Source organism: Telmatherina bonti, assembly GCF_933228915.1.
Source record: "Telmatherina bonti genome assembly, chromosome: 13".
In the NCBI taxonomy this organism is placed as follows: domain Eukaryota; kingdom Metazoa; phylum Chordata; class Actinopteri; order Atheriniformes; family Telmatherinidae; genus Telmatherina; species Telmatherina bonti.
Window position 1 is genome coordinate 15,738,109 of NC_136611.1, and position 17,295 is coordinate 15,755,403.

The following is a 17,295-nucleotide window of genomic DNA, read 5'->3' on the forward strand; positions in this document are numbered from 1 at the left end:
CGTCCACCAACCTACAGGAAAGAGTCCTCAGGACGTCAAAACCGCGTGTGCTAAGCACGGGGCGGAGACATCCAACATGTAGAACCGGACAAAAGTGAGAGGCGAGGACCAACTCGTTGCAGCACAGATGTCCTGAACCGAAACTCCCCTGAATAAGGCCCATGATGCGGCCAAGCCCCGAGTCGAGTGTGCTCGCAGGCCCCCAGGAGGCTGCAAACCCTGACTTGTATAGGCCAGAGCGATTGCCTCCACCATCCAGTGGGACAGGCGCTGTTTCGTGACGGGCTTTCCCTTATGAGGATTAACCCAGGACACGAACAATTGATTGCTCCTTCTGAAACTCTTAGTCTTATCCATGTAAGTGCGGACTGCACGAACTGGACATAACGACCTCTGTTCTCCCGAGAAGAGACCAAAGGCGACCAAGTCTATAGGGGAACAGGAGCCCACCACCTTGGGCACAAAAGCCGGGTTGGGTCTCAAAATTACCCTCACATCACCCGGGAAAAACTGAGCGCACGAAGGATGCACTGAAAGGGCATGGATGTCGCTAACCTATTTCGCTGAAGCCAAAGCCAGCAACAACACTGTCTTGAGAGACACGTGTTTCAAATCCGCTCCTTCCAGAGGCTCAAAAGGGGGACCCTTCAATCCTTCCAAGACCACGGCCAATTCCCATGGCGGGACCAATGGTCTGGACACAGGAAGAAGCCTACGTGCCCCTTTCATGAAACGGCAGACCAGCGGATGTTGGCTTGCCGTCAGCTTTCCAAACCCCATGTGGCAGGCAGCAATAGCTGCCAAATACACTTTAACCGTGGAGAAGGCTTTCCGTTTGTCAATCAGATCCTGTAAAAAAGACAAGATCGTCCCCACCGAGCACTGAAAAGGAATGTGGCCGTACTTGCGGCACCATTCCTCAAACACCCTCCATTTACAGTCATACAATGACCTAGTGGAGGGGGCCCACGCACTCTGTATAGTGGAAATTACGCGCTATGGGAGCTCCACAGCTGACAAGTTGTGCCACTCAGGGGCCAAGCCCACAGTGCCAGGCGTTCTGGGTGTGGGTGAAAGACCGACCCTCCCCCCTGCAGCAGCAGGTCCCTGCACAGCGGGAGCTGCCAGGGCTGCAAGCGCAGCAGCTGATATATCTCTGCCAGCCAATGCATCACAGGCCAATGCGGAGCTATCAATATCAGGTCGTGACCCTGTTCTCTCACTCTGGACAGAGTGGGAGGTATCAATGTCAGGGGAAGGAATGCGTAAAGAAGACCGGGCGGCCAGGCGTGCACTAACGCGTCGATGCCCAGGGGAGCATCCATGCTCCGCAGGGAGAAAAACATCGCGCACTGCGCGTTGTCCCTGGAAGCGAACAGATCCACAGTGGCCCGACCGTAACGGACCCAGATCTGTTGCACAACCTCTGGGTGCAGAGTCCATTCCCCGTAAACCGGCGCGCCCCTGCACAACAGGTCCGCGCCCGTGTTCAGAGCTCCCGGTACATGCGTCGCTCTCAAGGAGAGAAACTGGCCGCAGCTCCAAAGGATCAGTTTGCGTGCCAGCGTGTGTAGCTGATGGGAGCGTAATCCTCCTTGGCGGTTGATGTACGCTACCGCCATCGTATTGTCCGTCCTGACCAGAACATGATGTCCGACCAAAGACGGAAGAAAGTGTTTCAGGGAGAGGAACACCGCCAAAAGCTCCAGGAAATTGATGTGAGTTTTCTGGAGGTCCGCACTCCACAGCCCCCTCACAGGCTGGCCTTCGTGGATTCCACCCCAGCCTGTCAGGCTTGCGTCCGTGGTGATCACCTTCCTGGACAGAACTGGACCCATAGTGACTCCCCGGGTCAGGAAGGACGGAGCCCGCCAGTGGCGCAGAGTCCTGACGTAACTCGGAGTGACCAGCACTTTCCGTGTGCCATGACGCACGGGGTCAAGGCCGGACGAGGCCACCCAAAGCTGAAACTCCCTCATGTGAAGGCGGCCAAGTCGGACTACAAGAATTGCAGATGCCATCAGTTTGAGTAATCGAAGACATAATCTGAATTGAACAGATTTGCCTAGACGAAAAAGTGCGAGGCACGCCCTGAAAGCTCTCACCTGCTCTGCTGAGAGGCGCGCTGTGAAAGTTACCGAGTCCAGGGATAATCCCAGAAAGATTATGCTTTGCACCGGAGACAGCATACTCTTTTCCGTGTTTATCCTGAAACCCAAGTCCGACAGGTCCCACACCAGAATCTGTGTGTGAGCCCTGGCTTCCTGTTCTGATTATGCCAAAAGCAGCCAATCGTCCAGGTATGTAGCCAAGCGGATGCCCTGCCGCCTGAGCGGGGCTATCGCCGCCTCTGTGCATCGCACTAACACTCGCGGACTCAGAGACAGGCCAAAAGGGAGTACCAGGTACTCGTAACAGATCCCCTGGAAGGCAAACCTCAGGTACTTCCTGTGGGGAGGATAAATTGGGATGTGGAAATACGCGTCTTTTAGGTCGACAGAAGTGAACCAATCGTTCTGTCGATCAAGGCGCAGCAGAGATGCATGTGTCAGGATCCGGAATTTGTATTTCCTCAGGTGTCTGTTCAGAGCGCGTAGATCCAGGATCGGGCGAATTCCGGTCCCCCCCCCCCCCCCCCCGTTTGGGGACCAGGAAATACCTGGAGTAAAAACTGCTCTGACATTGTGCGGGACTGACAACACAGATCGCTCCTTTGTTTAACAGGGAGGACATTTCCTCTTGTAAAACTCGAGCGGTCTCCCCTGGAGCCTGGGAGTGTATAATGCCGGCGAAGCTCGGGGGAACAGTGGCAAACTGCAGCCTGTATCCCCTCGAGATCGTCCTTAATACCCAGGGCGACGCCCCGTGCGTGGCCCATCTCTCCCTTCGGAGGGAGAGCGGAGACACACACTGCAGGCCTCCCACCAAAAGAGAAAACTCCTGCGAAGCGTTGGCGCCCTCTCTTGGTGGAGTAGGGGAGTGACTTGTCGGCGGCACTGGGCTTCCCTGACAGCGCAGTGACGGAGCCGAAGCCCCTCCCACATCGGAGAAAGCTGAAGCTTTCTTCCGAGGGGAAGCTGCGGGTCCCGCACCCACGCTGTTTATTCTCACAGCTTTGTTTTTCTTTTATATTAGCTGCGCCCTCGGCACTCTGCCTGGATGCTGCAGCGAAACACTTTTTATTTTCTTTAATAAAAGTGTGTGTGTGTGTGTGTGCTTGTGGACATGAGAGAGGAGCAACCGCTGAAACCTCTGTCGTCCAATGTCCAATTCCCTCGTCTTGATTCGGCACGGTCCATGGCAGCAAGGAGGTGGGGGCGTGGGAAAGCCCTGGACGCACACTCGGAAACCAAACAGGTGGAGCTGGCGAACGGGGAACTGCCAGCTGCACCAGTGAAGAAAGCAACTTTCAGGCTGCTCGCTTCTTCTTCCTGGCCTGGAAAGCGGCAGCCTGCGCGGGGGGGTGCCGGCGCAGCTGTGACTGTAGCTGCTGGTTTCTTAGGCCAGCTGGCCCGACCGGGCAAAATTGGTGGGCTGAAGTTTCGGTTGTTTAGGCATTTTAAACTGCGAAACATGGGAGGCAGCAGGCGCAGGAGCCTTGCGCTGCACAGGGGGGGAGGGAACAGGAGGCTTTCGGGGAAGGCAGAGCCGGAGAGCCTCGTCTTCCTTCTTTTTGGCTTCACATCTTTGCTGCATTGAGGCCAATGCTGAGCCAAAAATTCCCTCCGGAATAATGGGCATGTCGAGGACGTCGTCCTTCTCCCTGTCTGACAGGTTGGCGAGGTTGAGCCACCGCACCCGTTCCTGCAGCACCATAGTTCCCAGCGCTCTCCCCGTGGCCTGGACCGCGCAGCGCTGGACGCGGAGACACAGGTCTGTGATGACCGGAATCTCCTCCCACGTTGCTGGGTCCTGGGTTTGCAAAAAGTCCTGAGCTGCAACGAGTGGCTCCATTGGAGGCATCCGGAGCAGGCCCAAGCTCTCCATCGCCTCACAGTCGAGGGATGAGGCCCCGGGAACCGGGCTCCTGCTGCTGTACGGGCGGTCCCTCCACGAGCGCGTCACCTCGTCCAGCAGCTCCGGGAAGACGGGGAGAAGTTGTTTTGCCACACTCTTAGCTGAGGGTAATTTCTTCCCTTCGTAGCGGGACCTGGCGGTCTCCGCTACAACAGCCGGCCAGGGGATAGCCAGACGGGCAGCAGTGCGTTTACACATGTCGAGCATGTCCGAACTGGGGAGGGGAGAATCTGGTGTGCTACCCTCACCTCCATCCCGAGTGGTGGTGGAGGCCGCGGGCTGTGCAGCCCGGGCCGAAGAACTAAAGATGTCGTCCTCCTCCTCGTCCTCTGATATGAGGAGACTTCAGGCGACATCATCTTCTCCATAGTCCAGGTCCAGGACGTCTTCCTCCTGTGGGGGGTCCGTGACCAGGTCGAGCTGGGAGCCCCAGCTGACGCTGGCCTCCGGTACCACTACCGCAGTGGACCCGCCATCCCCTCCCCTTTCGACGGCAATGTCGGTGGAGGTGAAATAAGGGTCATGTCCAGACAGGCTAGCTTGGCGAGGTAGCCGTCTGCGGAGACTTTTTACCGTGAACACCGCACAGTGTTGACATGAGCCCGGGACATCTATTGCTAGTCGGGCGTGTTCCAGCCCCAGGCAGCACAAGCAGACCTGGTGTGGGTCTCTGCTCGAAATTTTATTCCCGCATCGACAGGAACGGGCCCCAGAGTCTCCATCACCTCTGGTGTGAGGGTTCTTTGCCTCCATTCCCAGCGAGCTGGTGAGCGAGCGGGGAATTGAGGTGGTTAACTGGTGTGCTAACCGTGAGAGCCGAGGAGTTAGCTGGTGTGCTAATGCTCGACAGTAAATTTTATTTTTTCGCCGTGGTGAGGCTGAAAAATGGTGACGACCGAGCCGTGGTGGGGCAAGGAAGCACAGGAGATGGTCTGGTGTGACCAAACGAAGCAATAAAATGTGCCTAAAGGCTAGGTAGCGCCCGGCGACCGAAGCTAAAAGGTCAGTCTGCGGACAGTTTAGCTAGCTAGCCCAGACGCGAGATATGCTCCGAGTGAGAAGAGGTGTTTGAATGAGGCGGTGCCGTCCGCATGAGCTATTTAAGGTAGATGGCACTACCTGATGCGGACGGACATGTTCACCAGCCAATCAGGATTGGCGTAATGAGATTAATGCTTCTGAGAGCTGCACAGAGGCGTGCATCCCATAGTGAGACATCGAGCGAAATATTATGAAAGAGAACAACAGCATTGCTCCAAAGTAGATCTGGGTGCTAAACTGGTCAGTAAGTAGACATGAGCTCAAATTCTTATTCAATTTCACACATTTTTCCATTAACTCGTTCACCTTAGATTAAAATCCCTCTTAAAACTGTGCGACCACTTTTAATAGTCTTTCTTTATCTTTTTTTAAACACAATAGTCCAAATTTCTTAAGACAAATGACTCGGAAAAACATAATTAAAAAAAATTCATGTTAAAGCATTGCAATGAAGCATGGCCACACACTGGAAAGCAGAGGACATTTTAAAAAGGAGTGTGTTCAGAATGCGCACAGAGTGCTGAGGCTGAGTGTCCTGTGAGTTTAAGAGCATATGTTTAATATCAAAGCAGACAAAGGAAGCCAATCAAGTACTCAAAGACGAGCAGTAGTCTGCATACTCAAAGCTGTCCTAATATCAGATATAGATGACACAAAAGCAATAAGTGAGTGGGAAAAAACAAATCAAAGCACAATGATATGACTAATCAGGAGAAATCAAAGGATTGCAACTGCAGAAATCTGAGCAGCAAAAATCTGCAGACGTAAGCTGCAACTGGTAAAAGCAAAAAAAAAAAAAAAGCAAAAAAAAAAAAACAATGGAAATGATAGACAATCGAGACAAAAGAGAGGAATGCAAAAATAAATCTGTGACAAACTTCAAACAGCTATACCAAACACACACAAAAGGCAACAAGATTAACGCTGATGAATAGAGACAGTGCTTCAGTGAGTGAGGCCGCAAGTGCAAAGATGAGCAATACTACAGAGACTAAAAGGCTTCAGGTGAAAGAGTGAAAGTGTGAGGCTGACAGCAGTGGAGCAACAGAGGCATGCAGGCACTTACTGAGGCGCTACTCTCCTCCAGTATCTGTCAATGCCATTTTTGAAGTACAGTACTGCGAGCCACCTGACGTTCACATCCAGCATATGGTTGTTGAAGATATTCTGTGAAGGAAAAAAAAAAAAACAACACACACATACAGAGATGTTTTAAAAAAAAAAAAAAAAAAAAGAGCAACAATGAGCAGTTCAAGGGCTGGTCCTGCTGTGGCGACATGAGAGAAAAAAAGGGTAATAAGCCTAATCAGGCTCCAGTGTAATGAACTGGATGCCATTAAGACACTTTAAGAGGCAGCTTTAAGTGACAAGAATAATCTGTGACAGTAAAATGTATTTAATAATTTAAATATTCATATAAGTCTGTCTTGTAAAATGGAACCATAAGGCTGGAAAATATAGCTGAGGACTTTGGCTGTATTTAGTGATTGGCCTCTGAACTGCAACGGCATGCGCTCCATAAAGGGCAGCTCTGTAATATCACAAATTGGAATCTTGGCTCATATTTTCACAGTTTATGGGGTGTGTAGTTCAAGTGACATTTTTTTGCTTTTTATACGGATATAAAACATCCATCTGTTGCATCAAGGAGACCGTTCAGACCATTAGCAGAGTTCCACAGCAAAACCATTTTCAATATTCTGGTTCAAAGAAAAGAAAGAAAATCCATTTACAGCCACTTAGCTTTTATTATATCCACCACTAAAACTAGAGCTTTTCTGGTTTGGCTGTTGTTTGATTAGCTAATGCTATCCTTTAGATAGATAGGATAAAATGTGCTACTCTGTTGAGTTTTCATGGAACACAGCTTGGTGTACAGCTCTACGATGGATGACTATTTAGATAAATCAGGATGAGAAAATGGCAAATAAATGAGGCTACATTTTTTACTTTATGTTTATTGGCTACCATATGCTGACATTTATCATAATAACCACTGTCCCATTGGCTGGTTTGGACTGTGCACTTTTACTAGTTTTGGTAAACAAGTGAAGGGGGCATCCTTTGGGTTGAGGGTGTTTATTGGCATTAAACATGAAGGAAAGTGTACATATGCGTGGTTTCTGAAACAGATATGATACAACATGAATTATTTATACATATTCCAGTCTTTTGCGGTACACTTCACAAACAACACCCCAAGAATTACAATTAAACATGCCGAGTATCCTTAGCTAATGAAACATAGTCTTTCCACTGCTGCCCTCTGTACATCAGCTGTGTTCCTCTGTATGCCAATGAGGAAATGTGGCAGAGCTAATTAATAAGCAGATAATTAACCTGCCACCCTTCATTATAAACACAGACTGTAAACCTGCTCATTTTAGGTTTTTTAAAGATCATCCTAATGTTTCTCTATTTAGTTTTGGTACGACTGCTATACTGCATATACGGTGGAATGCCAAGTAAAAGGATGACAAACAGCAAGCAGGCTTTGTATATTTTTTGGCAAAAGTGGCTAAAACAATGAAAATCACTGAAATAAGTCATTGAGACTCATAACAAAGCAGGTTGCTTTTATTCGCTTTCATGAGAACTACTAAACATCATAGAGGATGCCGGCAGTTTGCTACAGCTTCAAACGAACACGTATACAGTCTGATTAAACACAAAAGACGCCTTGCTGAAGAGGACAGCTACACAGTCTTGTCCACCAATCCTAGTGGTATTACCATTACCATTAGATACTTGCTTATCAGGCTCGGGTTCTTTTCATTCATTTTCAATTCATTTTTGCTGATACATCAGTGTGGTGTCATTAATCAAATTTGTTTCTGTTCACTGGGCAAGCAGTCTTATTAAAAAACAGTTATGCGATTACATATAAGACATAGCAATGTTAAAGGTCTCAAGTAGCCCTCCCCACTGTCCACATATGAAACAGAGGTCATCTTCTGTGTTGCAAACAGCAGTGTTTTTGCACATTCACTGCAACCCTAAGTTTTTCCAGAGATGCTCCTGAGGGGCTGCATGTGACAACACAAACACCTTAAACCTGCAGCTCATGATTTCTTCTAGAGCTCAGCCAGCTGCCTGGTAATACGTGGAACCAATGTGTGAATACAACAGCTAACACTGAGTATGGTGTCAACACTGAATTGTCTGTGCATTTGCTAAGAGCTCACTTCTGTCCAAAAACAGAGATATTGCCAAATTTGGATTTTTAAGACTATACGCATAATTTTTCTTATGGTGACTAATAGGGCTGTGACGATATGCTTTTGTTCTAAATTGATTCGATTCTGATTTTTTGGGTGCCGATTTGATTTAAATTGCAATTCTCACAATTCTTTGATATTGCTGATTTCTGTAGATTAAAGACAAAAATTATGTATAAAACTTTTTTTGCTCGTCATTTTTCTTGATTTCAATGAGGAAAAAACACACAGTAGCCAGATAATCATTCTGCTGCTATAATGCCCAAAAAGACAAGTAAAAAGATCAATAAAAACGACAAAAATTTTTATAATGGATTATTTTTGTTTATTTGGGAAAAACTATTTTTAACCAAAAAATTCGATTTTAAAATTGTGAAGCAAAAAAAAATCCAGATTTTCGATTTTTCTATTCGATTTTTCCACCCCTAGTGACTGATGATACAAAATCTAAATGTAATGCTTGAAAACTATCACAAAAACATAATAGGACAAATAGTTTTTGTTACATTATGTTTACAACTGTGACGAGGCACCAATATGCCCAAAATCAGCCTGTACTTGCTGAGATAATGACAAATTAGGATTTTTTTGTTCATTATTGGATCACATTCACCTGCAAACTATTAAACAGATTAATACATTTCACATTAGCAGCTAAGTTTAAGACTATAGGCTTCAGATTCCTTTACTGTCATTGCAGATTAATACAACTTAATTACATTATCATATAGCTGACATCTTTCTTGTGCATCAGCCAGATATAAATAAGAGTAACGCAATAGTAAGGTCTTAGAAATAGGCGCTACATCTATACACTTAAACATAGCATACACATTATCCACATAATATATAACTGATTTTAAGATTTTTACATTTAAATAGCAAATGGAAAAAAACATTTGAAAAAAATCTGATAACGGCCTGGTAATTGTTAGACAATAACCTTTTGAATATCGTATTTCAAAAGTAAATGTTTAAGTATTATTAGATTATTACAATTAACTGATTCCTAGATTTCTCATTTTCATGGTCATGTAAAACGGGTTCTGTTTTATCAAAACAACTATGTGAAAATGTCTAAAAAATACGCTAGAAAACTGGTATTTTATAAATTTTCAGATTGAATTTAAGAGAATCAAGCTGCTTTGAATCAAAATGAATCAGGAAATTAGTGGCAATACCCAACCACACAGTTACTGTTGTTTCTAAATGCGATTAGAAAAAAATTGTGTATTATACATAGATAAGGCGATAACGTGTTGAGGAATAACTATACTGAAATTAGTTTTTGATTTTAAATCAGGATGAGTGAGAGGTGTACATATGATCCCATTTCATCAACAATAAAACAGCAATGCTCTCACAAAACAGTTCATCATCCATGTTAAAGAGTTCAGAAAAAGACAATCATGGCATATGAAAAGTGAATTTGGCGCTACACAATAAGTCCCTGAACTTCGAAAGAATACATTTACTGAGGCAGTGAGAAGTTATGTCATTTTTGTCATGAAAATCTATGTGGGTGGTATTCGTTTTGCAAACAAAATGTCATCCCCTGTTGACCACCAGAAAGAATGTTGATTTAAGGCATTTCAACCCAGAGGCAATGTCCATCAATTATTTACAGTTCAAGGTTGAAGGAGTAACACTGTGGAAAAGAATACACTTCTAAAAGGTCAGATGAAATACACTGAAATCTTTTCTGCTCCACAATGAAATGTTCTACATCATCCTGTTTAACAGACAGTATTTTGAATGCAGAATTTTATATTTAATGTTATTTTACTTTATTTTACAGATCTAACCTAGAAGCATCTGTCCACTTTTACTGACCCACTTATTTCCACATATTTTAAGTGTTATAAAGCAAATATTACATAATCAGCCAGACATACTGTTATACAAGCTACATTTTGGGTTATTGATCTTATTTCTCATATACTCTTGACTGAAACTGGATGTTTTGCTCCACTGATGCCTCCACTTTAATGCTCTACTTAAACTAAAGAAAAGAACTTTTTCTTTTTCCTGCAAATAAAGCAGTTTTTTTAGGTTAGCAATGCAGCGCACAACCTGGGCCAAATTATTTACAAACTGAAAGAGATAAAAGTGACATTAATCTTATCATATGAGCTTGGTAAACACCATAAAGAAATGTTTTCCTTAAATGTCTAAGAAAGTCTCTGATGTGCTGCCAAGTAGTCTTTGGTGATGAAGCGAACCCTACATTTATTCTTTGACAATTGCATTCAAGCTCTAAGCTTCTGTAAGCCAGCGACAGATTCTCCTGTGAACCCACACCTGTCCCGTTTTCTTCTCTTTCCTTTGTACGACATACAATAGCAGCTGGAGCATGCAGCGCTAGTCATTTTCCTGTGTGGATGCTCCTTAATTCTTCAACACCAATCAGTCTCCAGCCGTCTGCCACACACTGTCCTCTTCCCATTTCTCTGCCCTAAACAAGCTTGTATTTTCTTGCTGATTGCAGGTATTTTAGTGAAACTGCCAGGATGAATTGTCATAGACAAACAGAACATTTAACACTTCTATCTGCTTTTGTCAGGCTGATTGTAAAATATTCTCCCCCCATTTCAAACTAGACACCTTACAACACAATGACCCTCATCACATTCATTCACTTATTGATAAATGAAAGCCGAATCATTTTGACTCGGATAGATTTCACTTTGATATCAGGCCTCACCAGAAGGACAGAATAGAAGCCAGGTTGAGTCTCCCACTGCCGGAGCTGCTCCTCTGCAGGTTTCAGCACAGCTGTGTCCTGACTGGTAGCCTGGGTTAAGGCCTGCAGCACCACCGAACTGGCACTGTCCATATCCATAGCTGGATAGTCCTACAGGGAAATGTGGAAGAGAGAGGGGAAGAAAGACAAAGATTTAATTTCCCTTTTCTCTCTGTGAAAAGTTCTGGTTCACTGAGGTGGAGGGGAATGGAACAGTTTCAGAACATGCAAAAAAAAACTACATAATAAAACATCAAAAGAAAGCTGTGGGAGTCGATTTATAAATACAGAAATGTCAGACGGAGAAATCTTCCTTTGTTTTAGTTCTATCCCCATTTTATTATAGATCAAGCAGAGTTTGAATCACTGTCAAACAGAAAGAAAGGGATTTTTGAATAAAGAGAAGCATACCTAACATCCGATTTTATGTCCCCGATTACCCCCCTCCCCCACATTCTACATAGCTAGACGTTTTCAGTCTAATATACTGAACTTATTCACCTCACTGCTTCACATGAAGCCGTTTTCAGATAGAAAAATAAAGTGATGCATAACCAGACACACACCGACATCATTCATTCTCATTTAGGAGCTTTTAGAATAAAAATATCAAAGGAGGGAATAAAAAAACAAACATTATATGGTTTATTTCTCCCTACAAAACAAATAAAGAATACAAAACAAAAAGAAATTTCTGACGATATTGTGTCATTTTAAGATGTGGAAACTATAAAGCACAGGTTATTCAGGTTATGCTAATTATATTCACGCAAATAGAATGTTTTGTCTTCATTATTGTGTCTATCATCATAAACAATTACATTTCTCAAACAAGCAGGTACATACAGAACGTATCGATAAGGCTGTCAGCGGCCTCTGCGTTTAGTGAGATTAATGAGTGGGAAATATTGAGCAAGGCTGCCACCTACAGTCCAGACACTAATTTTTCAGTTGCATGAAAAACAGTTGCTTCTGGATAGAAGGAGAATTATTACTATTTCTTTCTCCTCATAAAAATACCACTGCAATACTGGTTCACAAAATAACTTCTGTAAAAATAAAGTGATTTCTGTTCCCCTTCACTGGGATGTAATCATGAGACGTGTCCGTTTATACTACTAAATATTCCAGCTTCTAGTGGAATAAAGAGAATAGATGAATAATTTATGCTACCCAGCAGGTTTTTTTTTTTGGTTTTTTTTATTCTAGAGTGCCTTTTCTCCAGATGCATATATAAAACTAAGGTTATTTAAATTATGTTCAAAAACTGAAATCACTAGATTTAAGAAACAGAAACCAACTTTCTGGACTGCTTTGATAAAAGATTAGAATCGGTAGCATGTGGCCAGATGCTCTATATTCCTGTCTCTGCCCGGAGCTCAAACTTGCAGCTACACAAGCTACATACTGGTAACACACACTGATCAGTCTCAGTGTTAAAACTCCTGACAGGTGAATAGAATAGTAGTGGTAATCTCATTACAATGAAGCTCAGCTGGGAAACCTTAGCATTATTATCACACTAACTCTTGCCAAGTATGCTCCCGGCTTGGCAACAAAGCTCTAAAACAACCCTACGTGCACCGCCTGCCATACTTTAAAGCAGTACTATGTAACTTGCTGATCTTAAGTATGTGCCTTTGACAGTGACATTTATTATAAACATTCCTGGAGCTGTTACTACCCATCAGTGCCCTGAGGCTGAGAAAGGCCGTGAGTACTTCACACCTTTTGCTCCAGGACGCTGCATTGAATTACAGCTGAGTTTTGCTTTACACGCTGCATCACAGGCTACCGAAGTTAGGATGCTCAATTTGAGCTTTCTTTTTGACCACTGAGCTTAATGCTCAAGATAAATCACAACAAATGCTGAGTTCAACTGGAGTTCTGACTGACAATAACAGAGAGTATCAACATATTTACATTTAAAAAGTGATAAACCCTGAAAGGCAGACCTCAGTGTTGAAATAGGTCTGAAACTATGGTTAAAAAAAATTCAAATTAAAGAAAATCTTAACGGTTCAGGTATAGGTTCAGCAACTTTATTTGGTATGTGCTGGGGAAGATTTCACACAGAAGTCCTACCCTCTCACTGCCTACACAAGATGTTAGAGTAAATTACTATAATAAAACCCTGGAAAGAAATCCTCTGTTATAAAGTCTACACACACTAGATTACTTCAGCCATTTTATAGAGGAGAGTATGGAAAGAAATGATGAAATTTTGGCATGGTTCCACGTAGGTGATATGACCAAAATCTCATGTCACGATACAGCTCATTTTATATCCCAATAACGATATAACATTTTTTGTGTAATTTTGTGTCAGTCATCAGTTATTTGTCAGATGTGCTTGGCAACGGCAGCAGTGATCTCCTTCCATCTGCAGGAACTATGGTCGTATGGCGTTTCATGGGTAAAAGTCTGCTGCAGCATTTGCGTCTGAAGTTAATTACGAGCGCTTTTGCCGACACTGCTTTTGCAACATTTGCTTGTTGACTCTATTCTTTATTCTTTATCCTGATCCTTGGGCAGGTGATAAAATGGGTTTGTTGTGCCGGAGTCCGTTGTTGGGACTGTGAGCTAGTCTGTTGTCGGTTCAACGTCGGTCTTTTTATACCCAAACCGCATCCATGCGACAGAAATTTCCCCCTTTTTTTTTTTTTTTTTATCAACAAGCTCATTAGTTTTGGTTGCCTGGACACCTTTTAGTGAATTACCCTCCTCTGAAACACATTTGCTACCGTCTTTCTCCATGTTTGTTTATATATTGCTGCATGCATGATGTAAAGCGCATCTTGATGTAAAATACTGCAGTAAAGCACCTTATCATGGAGTAAACAACAGAGCCTCATATGAAACGAGACATTTTCTATCGTCCAAAAGATATATACCGGCATATCGCCTAGCCCTTGTTCCACAGATGTCTCACCCTACAACCCAAAAGATCCAAAGGCTCCCCTGCATACATTCTGGTGCCACACACTACAGTTTCACAGTGCTGAACCTGTAGTTACAGCTGGCTGCAGTATAATACAACCATTATTAACACATTAAGAAGAATGTAAAAGTGGAATCACAGGTGCTCTCATCTTTAACTACGAAGGTCAATCCGGCAGAGAGAGCCATAAATGGAGACAGTCAACAATGAATAACTGTGGGCTCAAAAGCTCAACTTTGTCATCGGAAAGAATTTTAATTCAGACTATAAATTGAGATTCTACCACAAAACTAGCCTCATATGATTTTTTTTTGTCTGACTTTACACCCAAATTACAAACCTCTAGGTGATGCATACAGATATGTGAATAATCAGGTATCCCTTTCTAACTATTAGTTATTCACCAAATACAATTAGGCCAGGATAAGACACTTGAATAATTGCATACAAGTAAACATACGATACATGCCTTCAGCTATTTTGTCAGTAAGTTTCAATGCACTATTTTATACATTACAAGCAGAAATTAAAGCATAGTATTTCAGTTCAAAATCAAACAAGCCTTTCATAAAAAAAAGCGTAAACAGTGACAGCATGTTAAGTGCAGGAAAGTTACTCATTATTGCATTGCAACTGGTTCTTGAATACAAAATTAATCAGAGCTGATTTTAAGGGTGAGATTTAAACCTTGTTCATTAAGCCTTTATTTGAGTTACATATATGTAACTAGAAAGTAAAAATAAACTAATTATTATTTGTTGATGGATTGATGGATGTTGGTCAGTGTCCCAGCTGGATATAATGCTGATGTGTGATCTTTTTGAAGTTCAGTAGATTAACTGCACATTAATATGCTTCCTCAAACAACTTCTGCCTCTATTATTATTTTTTGAGCTTCTCTAAGCAGTAGCTAAATTTATGTTCCAAATAAATTCCTTCATACTGTATTGTTCTCATTTGTTAATGGACATCCAATGAACACTGTTGCACTTTGTAGGCGACAGTTTGAAAACATGCAAAACTAGGATTTATTATTATTATAAAAATTATTATTATCATCATCATCAATTTTGCACCAAAAACTACATGCCTCCTTTGTGTTGATAAATCCTTTTTTCCACTGGTAAAATGTTTATATAGCGACAAACTCCTCCTTGTGGGTCATCGCCAGGCTAACGGAAAAGGAATTAAGGCCAACCAGATTTTACTCAACATGCAAAGATCAAGATATAAACACTTGGGGAAACAAGCTTTTTCAGTTGTTGCTGCCTGGGTCTACATTATTTTCCACTATGATCTACATGGTCTCTCACACCAGGTCGGTGCTTTTTAAGTTGAAACTTAAAACCTATTTATGCACAACCGCTTCTAAAATCCCATCATTCTTATTCTATTTTATTCTACTGTTTATTCTACTTTTCTGCTCTATGTTTTTGTTTTTAGTGTTTGTGGGGGTTTTTTGTGTGTTGTAATCTAGTTATTAATTTATATCTCTGTTTATGCCAGAGTAATTGCTTTGATGTAGTGTGTTTAAATCTAGTACTTTGGTCAACTGTAGGTTGCTAGAATTTGCTATATGAATAAAAATAATAATTTTAATTATGTTATTATGTGAATGACACGCCTTGATCATTACAGATATATAAAAAGCTGCCACAAGCCCACTCAACAGCTAAAACAGGTGGGAATGGGCCACCAGTTTCATATTATAACTCTTCTTTATTGATCTCAAGAAGGCCTACATGTGTGTGTAACAACTGACTTTACAATCTTCACAGTAACTTGATGGCATGTTGAGTGTTGAATATGGGCATTAGCTCACTTGTGTTATTTATACTTGTGCTAAGTGAAAATAGGCTAAATTTGATTAATATAAATATCTCTACACATCTCAGACCTGTATATTGTTTGACAGTTGTTCTGCTAATAAATTCAGTTAATCCAACATCGGACAGTTGTATATTCATGTACCACAAGATCCCATCATCCTTTCAAAAATATTGACCAGATGCCAAATAGCAGAATAGCGTCTTCAGCAACAAACATTGCAGTTCTGTTATATTATACTGTCATATTTAACCATGGGCTCTTTCAGAGGAGAATGGGTAACATCTCAGGTCTACGAATAAATATGTGCATTAAGTATGATTTTTATAGCAAAGGGGTTCAAAACAAACTCATGGGTATGGGGTCCGCTTGACCAAAAAAAATTTTTTTTAACGATTTTCGTCATGAAGCCCAACCTGCTTTAGTTGATCAGCTTGAAAGCCACGAACAAATATAACGCAATAACAGTTCGTTCACACTGCAGACTAGGTAACAGAATTCCTCATTTTCCATACCTACAAACATCACAGCTAAGTTCAGACTAGCTAGCAAGCTAAACTTATTCAATCCATGACCAAGGGCCGAAAACCTCGGTCATTATGTTATATTGTACTACGTTTAGTTACGAAACAAATTGTGCTTCAGATCATACATAAAACTGGACTCACCTAAAAACAAGTCCGACAGAAAACAAAATCTGTGCAAGTAACAGTCGTTGCTGAAGCTTTGCCAATGGTGAAGTAATGAGAGATGGAAACACACGTTTGTAGGAATGGTGCGGGTAGCACGGCAGGCGCACACTGATGACGTGTTAGGCTTGGTAAGCGTGTGTCTGTGTCATGAATGAGTGGAGAAAACATTGCCGAGTTTATCCCGCAAAACTCTCCTAATGTCTGGATCACCTGTTGCCAGAGGCGGTCTTTTGTATGGATGTAGTGGGCTAGCGCCCAGGGCGCAGTCATGGTGACGGTGCACAAGCGAAAGGAGAATGACTGGTGAAAAAAAGAAAGAAAATCATCATTTTATTTGTCCCGATCTCTTTTTCCAGTCTACCGTCCATTCACATGCCATAATGAACCGGGCTCCCAACGTCAATGCGCCCGAGTGGGAGGGCCGGTTGGTTAGTTTCACCACGCGACCTCAATTATGTAAAAAAACAAAGAAAAAAGACAATAATAATATGTGTACTTATGTCATTTTAGTGCAATATTTTGGCAAGTTATTTAAAGTTGTTCAGGAAAAAACGTGAATCTGTAAATTTGTAGTCAAGTTTTGTCTTCTACAATCTTTCTGACAGTAAGTGATCTGATAAATTTCACTTATCAATACAGACATTTGATTAATTTTAACTGTTGTGCAAGACAAGAAAGATGAGGCCATTGATGTGGGTTTATACTTACATGAACAACATGTAATATGGGATATATATATATATATAAAGAGAGAGAGAGAGAGAGAGAGTTTGCCTACATCCAAATCAAAGAATTTCAGTGTGTGTGTGTGTGTGT

General features: G+C 42.6%; 1 protein-coding gene across 1 annotated transcript in view; it reads right to left on the reverse strand.

Annotated features, from left to right (window-relative positions):
* Positions 1-16,577, reverse strand: part of ipo11 (importin 11) — a 135,790-nt gene extending 119,213 nt beyond the window's left edge. Inside the window, exons 1-3 of the mRNA XM_079250701.1 lie at positions 16,456-16,577; positions 10,981-11,130; positions 6,125-6,225 (exon numbers count right to left, since the gene is read on the reverse strand). Coding sequence (XP_079106827.1) covers positions 6,125-6,225; positions 10,981-11,118 — 239 coding nt within the window. The 5' untranslated portion in view covers positions 11,119-11,130; positions 16,456-16,577. The remainder of the gene's footprint in view (positions 1-6,124; positions 6,226-10,980; positions 11,131-16,455) is intronic.
* Positions 16,578-17,295: the final 718 nt, after the last annotated feature.